Source organism: Ahaetulla prasina, chromosome 1 (assembly GCF_028640845.1).
Source record: "Ahaetulla prasina isolate Xishuangbanna chromosome 1, ASM2864084v1, whole genome shotgun sequence".
Classification (NCBI taxonomy): Eukaryota; Metazoa; Chordata; class Lepidosauria; order Squamata; family Colubridae; genus Ahaetulla; species Ahaetulla prasina.
In genome coordinates, this window is record NC_080539.1 from 361,016,531 (window position 1) to 361,032,178 (window position 15,648).

General features: G+C 46.1%; 1 protein-coding gene across 2 annotated transcripts in view; it reads left to right on the forward strand.

Moving 5' to 3' along the window:
- The window catches only part of ARID3A (AT-rich interaction domain 3A), a 91,911-nt gene that overhangs the window by 62,782 nt on the left and 13,481 nt on the right, over nucleotides 1–15,648 (forward strand). For both annotated transcript variants that reach the window (XM_058163324.1, XM_058163325.1), the window contains exons 5-6: nucleotides 12,119–12,302; nucleotides 13,946–14,193. In XM_058163324.1, coding sequence (XP_058019307.1) covers nucleotides 12,119–12,302; nucleotides 13,946–14,193 — 432 coding nt within the window. The remainder of the gene's footprint in view (nucleotides 1–12,118; nucleotides 12,303–13,945; nucleotides 14,194–15,648) is intronic.

Here is a 15,648-nt window from a genome sequence, read left to right on the forward strand (position 1 = left end):
TCAGTGTGAGGTTCTGTTAGTGGAAACAATTAAGATACAGCATTCCCTCATTCTACGTTTTTGCAGATTTAGATTTTATAGATTTTTATAGATTTAACAGCTATTCCTGTAATATGTTCTTTTTCTTCCCAACAGCAGTTTTCAAAACTAGGAAGCATTAAGTTCTTGAAACTACTAGATATACAAAAATACAAAATCTGCATACCCTTCAGAAGGTGCTTCACACTGCATCCTACGTATAACTGCTAAATGGAAAACTTTTGTGCACTTGGAAAACTTTTGGGAAGGAACAAGGAATGAACGTTGTGAAAGCATTTGGAAAGTAGGCATTTTGATTCAAACAGCAAATAAGACTTTTTTTTTTTTAATTGAGGGGCCATACTGCCAGGTGGTAATCTAAGATGTTTGCAGAGCAGCTAGTTGGAGAATGTTTCCTTTGAAAGATTGCAGAAATAATGAGCAAGTTTTCATGACCAGAAATAATGAGCCATTTTCTGGCTTCATGTTAAAGGAAGGAGACGATTGGAGATGGCAGGGCCAGTGGAAGGAATCCTTGTCTGCAGCTTGTTACAGTCTTTGGGATAAGGGATACAGGAAGCATTTTGCAGACTTAATTAAATTAGGTTTGGGCCTAATCTTAAAAAGGTCTCTGGTTGCAGCAAGGCAAGCTAGAAGACATAATGCTCCCTCTGCCTTTGAAAATATAAATGCCAGCAATGGCTTGCAGCTGGCTCCAGCACTAATTGGAAGATGGGGGCCCCTTGGGTATGTGAGACAGAGGGGTTGCAGAAGTTGAGAGAGAGGCAGACAGAGAGACAGACAAGACAGACACACACAGGGGCTCTTTCTCACGGATCTGGAAAATTGAATTTTAAATGTTAATGCTAAGTATAGTTCTGATTTTTTTCCCCAAGTTAAATATAAATAGACGTACCTAGATAGTTGGAGGGGAAATTGGCTCTCAGTTAAATGCCAATGATAAAGGAAGTCCCATTATTGGAATCCAGGAATATTCTCTAGCGCCGTGATGGTGGCACACTGAGCCCTCTCTGCTGGCATGCGCGCCGTCGCCCCAGGTCAGATCTCCGTGGCGTTTCTTTCGTGAGCTTCTGTTTCCCTGCAAACGATGAAACAGAAGCTCACAAAAGAAAAAGAACTTAACCTTTTGCCGTGCTGCCGGTGTTGGGATGACCCGCCTCCCGCTGGCCAACTGGTCTTCGAGTCTCTGCTGCGCACATGTGCATGCATGCACATGTCCGTGCATGTGTATGTCAGTACATGCGCGCGCGCACCTTTCCGTTTTGACATGCATGCACAGTTTGGGCACTCGGTGTCTAAAAGGTTTGCCATCACTGGTCTAGCGTGATGCCCTGCAGCTCTGCTAGATCCCGGAATTGCTAGACAGTAGTAGAGCCCAAGGACTTTGCTTGCAGGGGATAATGGGAGTTGAAAAACACCTTGCCGTAGTACGGTATTGTAGGGATGTCCCTGAAGCAAATCTGGGGGTTTCACTGGGTCTCCCTTCCTTGTTTCATCTCCATTGCTTAGTTGTTGTTGTTGTAAGTACAGCCTACATCTGTATTCCAATTACAGAAACCTGTTATTATTCTTATTAGTGTTAAGAACATGTAAAGTGATAGGACTCCTTAAACTTGTTTGCCTTTGAACCGGACGGGACTCGAGAGAATTGGGTCAAGAGCAGAGAAGGCAGCGGAAGAAGAGAAAACCTGACTGGGCTGAGCAGCTGTTGGAAAGGAGCATCTTTAAAGCAAGGCTTCTTCCCCATCTTCCGTTAGAAACGTTACTTTAACGGCCCATTGCAAAAGATGGCCTTTCAGAGAGAGTCTCCACTGGGCTGTATTCAGACATTATGCTAAATTAGGACGGTTCTCTCTGTTGCTGCCGTAGGCCTCGATCTTCAAAATTTGCTTCATAGAAAAGCTTACGTGCTAAGAGTTAGCATTGCCTTGGTGGCACATGATCATTTTTTTTAAAATTTGAATTTATATCCCGCCCTTTTCCGAAGACTCAGGGTGGCTTACATTGTGTAAGGCAATTTTAGAATTACAGGGCCATAACAGAACTATATGTGGAAAGGGAAATCTTAAGATATTTTCCTTCTATTGGTGGGATCAGGTAAATAGCGTTCATTTTTTTTTTTTTAAATCTTTTTAAGGTAATGGTAAAGGTTCCCCTCACACATATGTGCTAGTCGTTTCCAACTCTAGGAGGCGGTGCTCATCTCCGTTTCAAAGCTGAAGAGCTTCAAAGACGCCTCTGTGGTCATGTGGCCGACATGATTAAATGCCAAAGACACACAGAATGCTGTTACCTTCCTACCAAAGGTGGTCCCTATTTTTCTACTTGCATTTTTTACGTGCTTTCCAACTGATAGGTTGGCAGAAGCTGGGACAAGTAACGGGAGCTCACCTTGTAATGCGGCACTAGGGATTCGAACCACTGAGCTGCCGACCTTTCGATTGACAAGCTCAGCATCTTAGCCACTGAGCCACTGCGTCCAACTTTAAAAAAAAACTTTTTATTGTGTTACTGTTACTCAGTACTGTAATTTGCCCCCGCTATTTGATAGTGTAATCTTGTTGAATAGACTTTGGGGGGGGGGAAATGGCTCTGGCCCATCTGTTACTAACCCACTAACCATGCTTATTGAACAAGCCATAGTAGCTTGCTTTGCATAACCTAGGCCATTCATTACCCTTGATTTATAAGCCATGATAGATAGGTTTGCAGAGGACACTTTATGCCATAGCAACAGGGTATAATCCCAGTAAAAAAAAAACAAAAAAAACCCACCTGAATATTATCTCTGATAGATCCTAGATGAGCTGATCAACAAAATGCAGCTGGTAATGCCAGGAAGAGGATTCTCAGGTCTGTAGATAAAGAGGGGGGAGGGGGGAGGGGGGAAGATTTGCCCTAAGTCAAGGAATCTGGTTGGGATGGGGGGGTGGGGGGGAAGCAGATGGCCTTGGCCAGCCCAGAGAAAGCGGGGTGGGGCAGGGTGTTCTTTGTGTGGAATGTAAGAAGTCACAAAAGGGGGAGGGAAAGGAGGGAAAGGAAATTGCAGGGATGTTTTTTGGAGGCTTAATATCCTTTGAGGGGCTTGCCCACCCAGCACCAGGCCATCTAAGCAAACAATGGTGAGGTAGCCTAGTATGTTTCTGGGCTGTGTTTAATGGGGAAAGGGAGGGGCACACCCGGGGGGGGGGGTAGGAAGGTGGGGGGACACATAGAATGGCTGCATGAACAATTGTCAACATGTTTTTGAAGCAGGAAAGGAGCACTAAGCTAAATGGCTGGAATTCCTGGAGGATATAGCTGTGAGGGAGTTTAAATCCTGCAGGAGGAGGGGGATGGCGGCGAAGATGCCAGGAGCACCCAATGCACTGATTTACCCAAGAGCAAAAGCTCCAGTGTGCCAGGATGGAGGCCACAAGTACCTGCAACTCTGGGCATTCTGTGTCCCCACGCCTTTCACATCCCAAAGCAAGAGGGGTTTTCATCCATGCAATTTGCAACTTGCATGGTAGAGATTTGATGTTTTAGTGGGGCAGAATAAATCAATTGTGTTTATTCAGTTGATACCCTGCTTCCCTATCAAAACCATTTCTAAGTGAAGGCATCAAATGGAATTGAGCAGGGGATTGGTGGTACTAGGTATAAGCTGGTTTCACAAGCCATAAGATAGTAAGATAGTTTTGGTTTTGTCATAGGCATGAATACAGCCATTGCATTTGGTATATTATCCTTCATGCCACAGCAGGATGTATGAGCCATCTACTAAGGATTGTTTGACAAATAGGGATCAAAACAACAAGTAACAATCAGCACAGTGCTAAGCCTTGGGCCACCTGTTTTCCTCATAGCATCCTCTGGGTGCACCAAACCCTTATTTCCATTTCCTGTGGGGGGGTATGGAGATTTAATTCATTTATTTATTTTTAATCTTATCTATATCCAACTTTTATTATTATTATTATAAATAACTCAAGGCAGCAAACATACATAATACCCCTTCTTCCTCCTATTTTCCCCATAACAACAAACCTGTGAGGTGATTTAGGCTGAGAGACTGGCCCAAAGTTACTCAGCCAGCTTTCATGTCTTAAGACAGAAGTAGAACTCACAGTCTCCTGATTTCTGGCCTGGTGCCTTAATCACTATATTAACCAACGTAGGGGAAACTACCAAACTGAGAAAATCCTGGCTCACTGAACTACTAAGGAACCTCAAAGTTGCTTTCTCAAAAAAACAAAGTTTTTTTTTTACATATAGCAGCACTGATACCAGAAAAAAAATTCCACCAGCTATTGCTCAGGGCTGTGATGGCGAACCTATGGCACACATGCCGGAAGTGGCACGCAGAGCCATTTTGCCTAGCACACGCTGCGTCACCCGTTCCTCTTCTGGATTTCTGGTGCATGCATGTGCATTGGCTAGCTAGTCTTCTGGTTACTGATATGCATGTGCGCACGACAATCAGCTGACCTTCATGTGTGCGGCATTGCCAGAAACCGGAAGATCAGCTGGCCAGTTGATTGTTGCGCACGCATGCATGCCAGTAAAAAGAATGTCTGTCTAGCTGGCCAGTGCACATGCATGCCCACCCCCTTGCCAGCCAGGAGCACTCCCCCAGTCACTCCCCTGCACCTGCCTGCCTTGTCACTGACACCGCGAGGAAAGGCCCCAAAACTGTGCTGCCTGGGATCCACATGGGCTGCTGCAGGGGGATGCCAGGCAGATCTGGCTGGACTCTGTCCAGAATGTGAGACTGGCAGGAGGATGAGGAGCCACTGCTGCCTCTTGGCCGGCACAAACAACCTGCTGCCACAGCCTGCCACAGCCCTCTCTGATCCACCGGCTGCTTCTGCCACTGGAGCTGAGAGCTTCCCTGTTTCCCAACCCGAATGGACTTCTGGCATGGCCCCAAGCCTCCAGAGGAGAGTGTGGTAAGAGGCGCACTGGCTGGGAAGCGGTCATGCTTCCTTGGAAGAAGTGGCTGGAGAGGGTTGCACCAACCTTTGCCAGTGCAAACGGCCATGCTGGATGCTGCCCGGAGTACGAAGCTGGCAGGAGGAGGAGGAGCGGCGGCGGCAGACCATTCTTATCAGCAAGCTTTGATGCAGGAGCCTTTCCAGGCCCAAAACGGTGCACAGGGGGGCCTATGTGCGGGCGGCGGCGGCTGTGTCTCGGCCGGACCACCTCGGCCTCTGAATATGTGGCCTTTGCCACGCTGCCTGAGCTCCTCCCGCTGGGAGCCACTGGCCAAGCAGGTGCAGCTGGTGGAGCTTTGGCGGACCAGCAGCTGGTGAGGGTAGGGGGGATGGGCTGCCTACGCAGGTGACATGACTGCCATCAAAGCAGAGCCGAGAAACCCTCTTGGCTTGTTCCGCCAGGGGCATATGTCCCCTGGACTGTGGGCATTGCCACCCCACCTCCCGTGGCGACCGGAGAGCCTGGCTCAGCAGCGGGCGTGGTGTGAGTTGGGGGGGGGATGCCACACCGCCTGCGGTTGGACTCGTCACCCGATCACCATGCCTGCTGCTGCGCCGCCGGCCAAGTCAATGCCGGAGAAGGAGCAGGGTCACAACTGCGAAACCCATCCGGAGTTGAGAGGGGACTTCGACTGGCTTTCAATAGATGGCTCGGGTGGGGTGCAAGAAGATGAAACCGGTAGAAGTGACTGCTGAGCGCAGGGGGGTGTCCTTGGGACGCGGAAAAGCCAGTTGGGTTTGGATCGCGGGATGGGGGGTGCTGAAAAGTTAACCCACTACCCACCCACCAGCGCCTGGATGGGTTTGCTGAAAGTAGAGGGGCCTGTAAATTAATGTGCGGCTGCAGTGTGGGTTCAGTTCACGTCTGAAGGCTACTCAGTCAGCAGAGCAGCAGCAGGCATGTTGGAGGTCGGGTGTGGGGCCCAGGTGGCGTGGCACCCCCGCCTGACCCCTGCAACATTGGGGAAGGAGCAGAAGGGCGGCCGTAGTTTCTCCTTTTCCATGCCCTGAAATCTTTTGAGACTAAACTAAAACTGATACCTGAAGAATCTGAATCTCTCTCTCTCCCTCCCCCGTCCCCACCTCCACACTCTCCTCTCTCTTTTCTTTCTGAAAAATCGATTCAGCAAGTAAGCACCCCGGTCCCGATCTCTCCTGAGTAGCCTTCAGACATGAACTGCAGCCGCACGTTAATTTACAGGCGCCTCTACTTTCAGCAAACCCATCCAGGCGCTGGTGGATGGGTAGGGGGGATCTGCAGAGAGTTGATGGTTAACTTTTCAGCACACACCCCCATCCCACGATCCAAACCCAACTGGCTTCTCTGCGTCCCAAGGACACCCCCCCTGCACTCAGCAGTCACTTCTACCGGCTTCGCCTTCTTGCGCCCCACCCAAGCCATCTTGCAAGCTGAGGAGGACGCGGGGGCAACGATCACATTCCTGTCTCAAAGTCCCCTCTCGACTCCGGACAGGTTTCTCAGTTGTGACCCTGAGCCAATGCCAGGGAAGGAGCAGAAGAGCGGTCGCAGTGGCGGCGCAGCAGTGGACATGGTGGAGATCGGGCGACAGGTCCAACCGCAGGTGATGTGGCACCTCTGCCTGACCCCGGCCATGCCTGCCAGTGAGCCAGGCTCTCCGGCCACCGCAGGGGGAGGTGGCAATGGCCACAGTCCAGGGGACATGTGTGGCCTGTGGAGCGAGCCAAGAGGGTTTCTTGGCCCTGCTTTGACGGCGGCCATGTGGTCACCTGCGCAGGCAGCCCATCCCCCCCACCCTCACTGGCTGCTGGTCCACCAAAGCTCCGCCAGCCACACCTGCTTGGCCGGCGGCTCCCAGCAAGAGAAGTCCAGGCAGGGCGTCAAAGGCTGCGCATTCAGAGGCCGAGGTGGTCCGGCTGAGATGCTGCCGCCAGCTGGGGAACAGCCGCTGCTTTGTCTCGCTAGGGAATGGACCGGTACCCGGTTGCCCTCCAGCCCAGTGATGCGTGCTGAGCTTGCCAAAAGACTCGCAGTCAGCTGGGCGAGCATGGTGGGGCGATGCGGTTCTCGGCACGAGGCAGCCAGGTTGCTCAAGTGCCCTGACCCAACCAGGCAAGGGAAAAGTAGCAGCGGGCCCTGCCTGGCTGTGGCCCGCAAAAAGCCTGACTGGCAAGTGGCTGGGGAAGCCTGCGGGCAATGGACCAGCAGGGGAGTCGTGAATAAGTTGCGGCTGAGGCCCTCAGACCGAAAGGCCGCTGGTCTGTGGCTCCCTGGCTCCCTTTGTAGTCCACACATGTATTGAAAAGGACAGATGAATAAGATTTCGAACATGAAACAATCTCGGCTTAAAAGGAAAAAAAAATGTATGTCAGCTTGCGCCTGAGCTGGCCGGGAGGGGGGGAGGGAAGCCCTGCCTGCCCGTCCTCGCCCCTGGTGGCCGTAGCTGTTGTGCTGTCAATTCCGGGCATGGAGCAGGCCATTTCCCGCCAGCAAAGGTTGGTGCAGGAGGCTTTCCAGGACTAAAATTGGGCGTGGGGGGGTACATGCACGGGGGGAGCATGGGGGTGGGGGTCATGTGTGCATGCACAGTGGGGTACACATTGCATTATGGGTGCTGGCACACGTGTGTTGTCGCGTGCACACTTTCATCACCCAGGAAAAAAGGTTCGCTATCACTGGCCCAGGGTCACAAAAATACACTAAATTAAAGTAAAATTGCCCAGAGTGTCTGCCAGGCATATATATTTTACTAATAAATTCATTGAATAAGACTTAATAGTTTGGTTGACTCCATTCACTTATTGTGGGAAAGGCCATCCTATTAAGACATATTTCAGACAACTTGCTTAAATGTAGCATGCCCTATGAAAATAGCAAATTGACCTTTATTAATCTGGTTTTTTAGTACATTGTGTGAAGCCAGCCATTGTATTAAGCTATGATTTAATCCTGCTTTAATTAATGAATTATAATGGTTTGGGTTGGTGCAATACACCAAGCACTAACCAGGACTTCCTGTGTTGCTAGGCTACGTAGTATAATATTGGAACCGGTACTGAAATGCTACATCCATGAAGTTTTAACCTTGGGACTTGCACTTGTGACTATCTTCATTTTTTGCATGAAAGCAATGTATAAAATACTTACCTGCGCAAGCAGCTCAGTTTAGTGAGCTCTATGGAGCTCGTTCCTTTTTCAGTGAAATCTTGCTTTTTTCCCCCTGCCTACAATGTAAGTATGTAAGGCCAGCTCAGCAATCAGCAAAGATGAATGTATGTGGTGGTAACAGCAGGACAAGCATAAAACTACTTGGGGGAGTTTCCTAAAAAGCTGATGTGGGGGGTGGGGATGACTCTCAAAGCAGCTCTCTCATTTTGGGTGCCTTTTGCAAATGTGAGGCTTGTCAGATGCGTTTTTTCCATGGTGAGGGCCGGATTTCTGTCTGCTGTGTGTTTCCCAGCATGGAGGGGAGCCCTGCTGCCAATCCCATTCTGCAGACTGAAATAGGAAGGAAATTCCTTCACTCAGAAATACCTCCTAGGATTTGAGCCCCAGCTGCCCTGGCTCAAATAGATTTTACTCCCGGAAAATGTGCCCATGCCTTCCTGCAGTAAAACTATGCTGCACAATAAGGTGTTTTTCTCCCCCCCTCTTCTCCCCCCCCCTGTTCAAAATTGTTCCTTTTTGTTTTAAGGAAGCAATAAATCAATAAAAGGAGAAATCAATTAAAAGGGAAAGAGATGGGAATGAGAAGCAAACAAAATTTCTGAAAAGTCATTTCTTGCTTTGCCTGTTCTGGATCTTTGCTGGGTCTTCTCCCCTCTGCTGTTCATGAAGCAGCACTCTCCCCATTTCCCTCCCCCCAATAATCAGAAAGCTTAGCCTTAGGAGGTCAGATCATTATGGCCCCAAACTGCTGTGTCTGTACTTTTGGGATAGCCTGTCAGATCCATGTAGTTCATCCCTAAAACGCTTGAAATCCTGAACATTTCAAGATACACACCGCAAACCTGTCTGTTTGCTAAGTAAAACTACCACAAAGCTGATAACAAAGGTAGACAATCGGCATTCAATATAGTTTTTTTTCCTTTTTTTAAAAAAAGGAAAATGTTTGGTAGCAATATATAGAATCTTTGTTTTAAAATGCAATATGTTGAAACCATCCCAGTGCAAGCTGGAATAAATAAATGTTGAACATCTTACAGGCTAGGGCTGGCTCATTTTGCACAGCAAAGGTTTCCAGAAATATAGAGGGATTGTACCCCAAAAAATATTGACACATCCTTTCCATTTTTCACACCCTTCAATGGTTTGGAAGAGAGCATGGTTAATCCTAAAGATCTGGCCCACTTTTACGCAGGTAGTCCACAATGTACAACCCCAATTGGGACCAGAATTTCCATTGCTGAACAAGATGGATTTTAAGTGACTTGTGCCCAATTTTATTAACTTTTTTGTCATGGCTGTTAAGCATATCACTTCAGTTAACTCAGGGGTCTGCAAACTTGGCTCTTTTAAGACTTGTGGACTTCAACTCCCAGAGCTCCTCAGCCAGCTTTGAAGTCCACAAATCTTAAAAGAGCCAAGTTTGCAGACCCCTGAGTTAAGTGAATCATGTAGTCATTAAATGAATCTGGCTTCCTCCATTGACTTTGGTTGTAGGAAGCCGACCCTGAGACACTGAGGCCTTCATAAATACATGCCAGTTGTCAATGTATCCTGAAAGCTGGCTGGAGAATTCTGGGAGTTGAAGTCTAAGACCAAGGTTGAGAAACATTTGGTCTTAGACATCAAGGCCTTGTGCTTCAGAGCAGGGGCATCAAACTTGATTTCTTTGAGGGCCAGATCAGCATTATAGTTCTCCTCTGTGGGCCAGCCAGTCGGGGGGGTGGGGAGGAGATGAGACGGATGCCTCCTGAAGCACCCTGCTGGCCAAAATGCCCCCCCCGTGCCCCATTTTCTGCCTGGATGGCCTCCTGCAGCACTTTGATGGCCAAAACAGGGCATGGGGGACCTGTTTTAGCCGGCAGATTGGTGCAGGAGGACGTCCACACCAAAAACGGGGTGTGGGGGGGCCACATGTGCCCCCCGCACCGCATTTTGGTTGCCAGAGGCACCGCGGACCAGTCCTTTGCTATTTCTAGGCTGGCCCCATAGGCCAGATTTAAGCACTCCATGGGCTGGATCCAACCCGCTGGCCTTGAGTTTGACACCCCTGCTTCAGAGGAATTTAAGAATCTCGGCCATTAAAACTCGGTCCCTAACCAGAACTGGCCCCATTCACTTGGTGTACTGCGCAAAAGATTGCTTGCTGCTGAGCTGGACTGGGGTTTTTGCCAGGCCACTGACTAATTGGATAGAAAATCTCTCAAAGACACCAAAAAAACCCAACCATCTGGATCCATGGAAAGTGAGCTCTTCCTATTCTGCACAGACAGCCTGTAATCCAGAAGCGATTGGATAGGAATTTGTCGATAAAAAGGGGGTTAACTCAACTACAAAAGGTTACCTAAGGGTTCAGCTTGTAGTTTCCCCCACAAGCATTACTTTACAACCATTTTTTTTAAAAAGTATTTTCATGCATGCTTGCAAGCACGGATAAGGTGACGGGAGAAGAAGGGTTTGAGTAATATCAAGGTTTCTTGGCAGGGCCTCAAAGCCTCCCCAGGCGAATGCCGGTCCTTAAATTTAAGGCATGAAACAAGTTTTGTAACTTTAATAATTTCACAGATCTGCAAAGTTCACCTGTCCTTGTTTGTTGCTCAATATGGGTTCTTTATATATATATAGATATAGATATAGATATATATGTATGTATGTATGTATGTATGTATGTATGTATGTACGTATGTATATATGTATATGTATATATAATAATAATAATAATAATAATAATAATAATAATAATTATTATTATTATTATTATTATTATTATTATTATTATTATTATGGCTTAAATAAATGCACATTACGCAAAAAAATTCTGATAATTGCTTAGAACTTCGTAGAGAACATGCCTAACCAAACTTCAAGAAAAATCCCAAATACGAAGATAGTGGAGGTTCTTGTTTCTTACTGAGCAGTTCCTTTAAACAAAACAGCCTCTTCAAAATTGTGTTAAGGCTAGCCAGGTTCACAGAGGTCCCCATGTGCTGCAGGAAAGAAAGTGGCATTTTCTTTGGTATGGGCAGTCAGAAGTGTGATTTTATTTTAGAAAGGAGTGTTAATAACATGTGAATGGCTCCACTGCTATAGTTTGCAAAATTGCAGGCAAAGCACAGGCTGCTAGAAAGTACATCCTTTCTCCGTAATCATTCCTCCCTCATTCCAACCCCCCCCCCTTCATTTTTAGTATGTATTTCTTTGCATTCCAAGGCAAGACTGTATTATAAATACTTGGGTGTCTCTGAGGCTACTGGCCTGTATTGGGATTGGAGCAGAGGGAGAATCTGTGAAGGGTTAGCTGTCCTGTCTGACACTGTTTCTAAGCAACATGCATTACATCAGGGGTGTTGAAACTTGGCAACTTTAAGACTTGTGGACTTGAACTCCCAGAATTCTGGGAGTTGAAGTCCACAAGTCTTAAAGTTGCCAAGGTTGGGCACCCCGGATTAGGAGAAGCAAATCTTATTAAAAGTATCTAGAGGACTTTCAGGACATGGTGTTCATCATCACAGAGCTTCTAAATTATCACCAGGATATAAGACTGAAATCTGCGTCATCAGTTGTGGCAATGTTGCCCTGCTATTCAACACCAACACCAGTTTTTACATCAGCGAACTGAAGAGGGCTACTTCTGAATCGCCTTCCAGAGGGGGGGGGGAATTGAATTTTACCTCTGCCACAAGTTGCCTTGGTAGCCTTTCATTAATGTGTTGTCATTTGTTTCCCTAAGCAAAATATTGGTTTTCCTTTCAGAGTTATTTTCTATATTCTTCCAAGTTAAAAGAACTGCATATGATGTACTTCACAGAAGCAGAAATGGTACACAATATTGTTATCATGAGAAAACTATATAGCAAATAAAAATCTGGATCCTGTTTGATGTCGGAAGTCAGCATCCTAGTGATTGTTACCTTGCCCAACACTTTTTGCTCCTTTCCACTTTTTCCCCCAACAATAGGGACCCCTGTGAACCGAATCCCAATCATGGCCAAGCAGGTGCTGGATCTTTATATGCTCTACGTTCTGGTGACCGAGAAGGGAGGCTTGGTGGAAGTGATCAACAAGAAGCTGTGGAGGGAGATCACCAAAGGTCTGAACTTGCCCACCTCCATCACCAGTGCCGCCTTCACACTGCGTACCCAGTAAGTCACAGGAGGTCCCTTCCCCAGCCTGATTCCAGGGCGGGTCAAGGAGAAGCAATATTTGTATAGGGAAAGAGGAAGAATTTATTTTAGTGGAAAAATGACTGTCAAGCATGAAGACAAGAATAAATGGAGGGGACTCTCCCAGTCCCGTAAGAAAAAGATTCTAATGAAGGAGAATATTCGTAGCTCAGGATTGAAACGAGGAGTCCTTGGTGCTCTCTGAGCTTGGTTGTTTTCTTGGAGATGTTTCATTGCCCAAACTAGGTAATATCATCAGTACTTTGATGGGTAATGAAACATCTGCAAGAAAACCAACCAAGCTCAGAGAGCACCAAGGACTCCTCAAGAAACAGATTACTTTTTGTTACCCTCTGCAACTGACCTGCAGGAAATTCCCCAGACTGGGGAACAACCCTGCTGATTTGAAGTAATTGGAGCTGTATCCAATATGTATGGATAGCATCGAGCTGAAAAGGCTTGTATATCAGATGCAGCCTGCAGAGAAGGCCGGCTGTTTTGCCCCCAGAATTTTAATTTATAGAAAAATGATCAGTTCCCGTACATTAAAAGAATAAATGTGTCCTGATAACCATTACCCTATTTTATGAAGTAGAATCATAAAATAAGAGCCTTCCACCTTGTTCCGCCCTTCCTCTCTTTCTCTCTGACTTCTTTCAGTTCCCTTCCCCCATCTTTTCATCCACCCTAATCAACACTAAAGTTAATTACTCTGGAATTCAGAAAACCAGGTGGCGGAAGGGGATTGGGGATGGGGGGAGGAGTAGGAGGAGAGCTATTAACTTTTTAAAAGCCGGGAGCCTTTAAAAGAATGCCACCAGCATTTTTTCACCACTAGTGCAGATCTTGGAAACGGAAGTGTCTGGATTTTGCAGCATATTATCCTGAGTATCTAATAAACAGGGAATATTGATCTGAAATATTTATTTGAAACATCCTCTCCTCCTCAATTTAGTAGGTTCCAAGAAAAGTTTCCAGAACAATGAATTGGACGAAACTGATGTCCTTAACATTGGATTGTTTTGTTTATATCCCACCTTTATTATTTTTATAAATACCTCCAGCTGGTGAGCACACACAATGTTCCTTTCTCCTTCTCCTATTTTCCCTATAACAACAAGTCTGCTAGGTGAATTGGGCTGAAAGAGAGTGACCCAAAATCACCTGCCTAAAGTGAACTAGAACTCACAGTGTCCTGGCTGTGAAAAGGGAGAAAAGCCAATGTGGATGGAATGAGAATATTAAGTTTTTATTAACAACTGGGGTTTTTTATTAGCATAGCTGGGTACATAGCATTTTATTCAAGATTCCCAATCCATGATGGAGGAATCAGCAAATCAAAGTTTGCCAAGATGTATCAAGGGTAGAGTCTAGTTGTTAAGGCACCAGGCTAGAAATCAGGAGATAAGTTCTAGTCCTGCCTCTTTGAACGGTTGTTGAACAAGCAGTCACTAAGCAAGAACCACCCATATTGCTCTGGTAGGACAGAATTGTATAAATTCAGCAGTGTCATACATTGGCAGATTTAAAATATAATTTTAAAAAATTGCTGCTGTTTGTTGGGGTTCTGTTAAATTAAGTGGCCATAATTTTTGTGTATCTCTTTTTTTTGTCTCCAAAAGATATATGAAGTACTTATATCCATACGAGTGCGAGAAAAGAGGGCTGAGCAACCCCAATGAACTCCAAGCAGCCATTGACAGCAACCGGCGAGAGGGCCGTCGGCAAGGATTCAGTGGTTCAATCTTTACCTATTCTCCCAGTGGCACTCACACCATGTTGTCTTCACCCAAGCTTCAAGTATCAACCTTGGGACTGACCTCAGCTACTAATGGCAGCCCCATTGCTCCTGTTCCAAAAATCAAGAAAGGTAACTATTTGCACCTTCTCTTGAGAGAGATGTTTTGAACATTTCAAGGAGTTTTCCCGGTGGCTTCTACTCCCACAATCCCTAGGGGCTGTGCTGGGCTAAAGATTGTGGGAGGATAAGTTCAAAAGACCGGAGGGTACCAGGTTATGGAATTTCTTTATATCTTCATTTAAGCACTGCAGATGTAATTAACTGGTGCTGAGTTGCAGCGAATTTAGTATGCTGATCTCTTAATTAGCAGGTGGGGCTTTTCACATCAAATATAATGGGAAAATTAGTGGGGGAGAGGCTTTCTAGCACCTCAAAAGTAGTCATTAAAAGTTCTATTAGTGCCCTTGTCTGCTGTTTCCTTAAAAAGATGGTATATAGGTGGTCTTCACTTAACAACCACTTGTTCAGTGACCGTTTGAACTTAGGATGGTGCTAAACAAGTACTTACAACCAGTCCTTGTACTTAAGATGGTCACAGCGTCCCGCAGTCACACGATGGCCATTTTCAACCTCCTTTGCTAGTTTCCTTCTATTAAAAGGCAATTATAAGTCAGCAGGAGGTTGCAAATGGCAACCACGTGATGTCCTTGCTTAATGACCCATGGTCATTCACTTAACAACAGCAACAGAAGTGCTAGAATTTCTGTTGCTAAGTGGCACAGTCGTGACATTCTTTACCACTGTATTGCATAGCAATGAAATTTGAGGTCCTGTTATTAAGTGAGGACCTGTACAGGAAACTTTGGGAGCAAGGCAGCTGACTTGGGTCTCACATACATAGCCCATTCGAAGAATTTGAAATGAGGACGTGACTAATGTGTTTCATCGCCTTGAGTGAAAAGTAATCTGTTAAAATATAATCTAGAATCACATATTCTCATTTACTGGATCATTGACTTAATTCAGGTTAATAAAAACAATGACAAAGATACCATTAACATAAAATGCTGTGAGAAAAAAGGATTTGTTCGGGGGTGGTACAAATGAACGTTTTGCTCCTGTTTGGTTCTGCCTTTATAGTTGACTTCAAAATGTAGTATATATTTTTTTGCTCTTTGTAGTAGATTTCCTAATTCTCCCCAGCTAGAAATACTGTTCTAAAGTTCATAGTGGCCAGATCAAGAGTGTTCTAACTGGGTTGCATGCATCAGTAAAAATCCTGCTTGTTTAACATAAGCAGCTTCATTTAGGCATAACAGAGGAGAGAAGATCCTTAATCCTTTTTGGGTGATGACTTCTACCTATGAGGGCACTGCCTAAATCCGCTAATGTTTACCTCCAGATTTGGTGCCGACTGCCGAGTCTAAATGCTGATACCTAATGAAATTCTGCAGACTGGGTTTTTGGGCTTGGGACATCTGAAATCTTGCTGATAAAGATGCTGCAGAGGAAAACATTAAATCAGGGATGTCAAACTTGATTTCATTGAGGGCGGCATCAGAGTTGTGTTTGACCTTGGGGGCC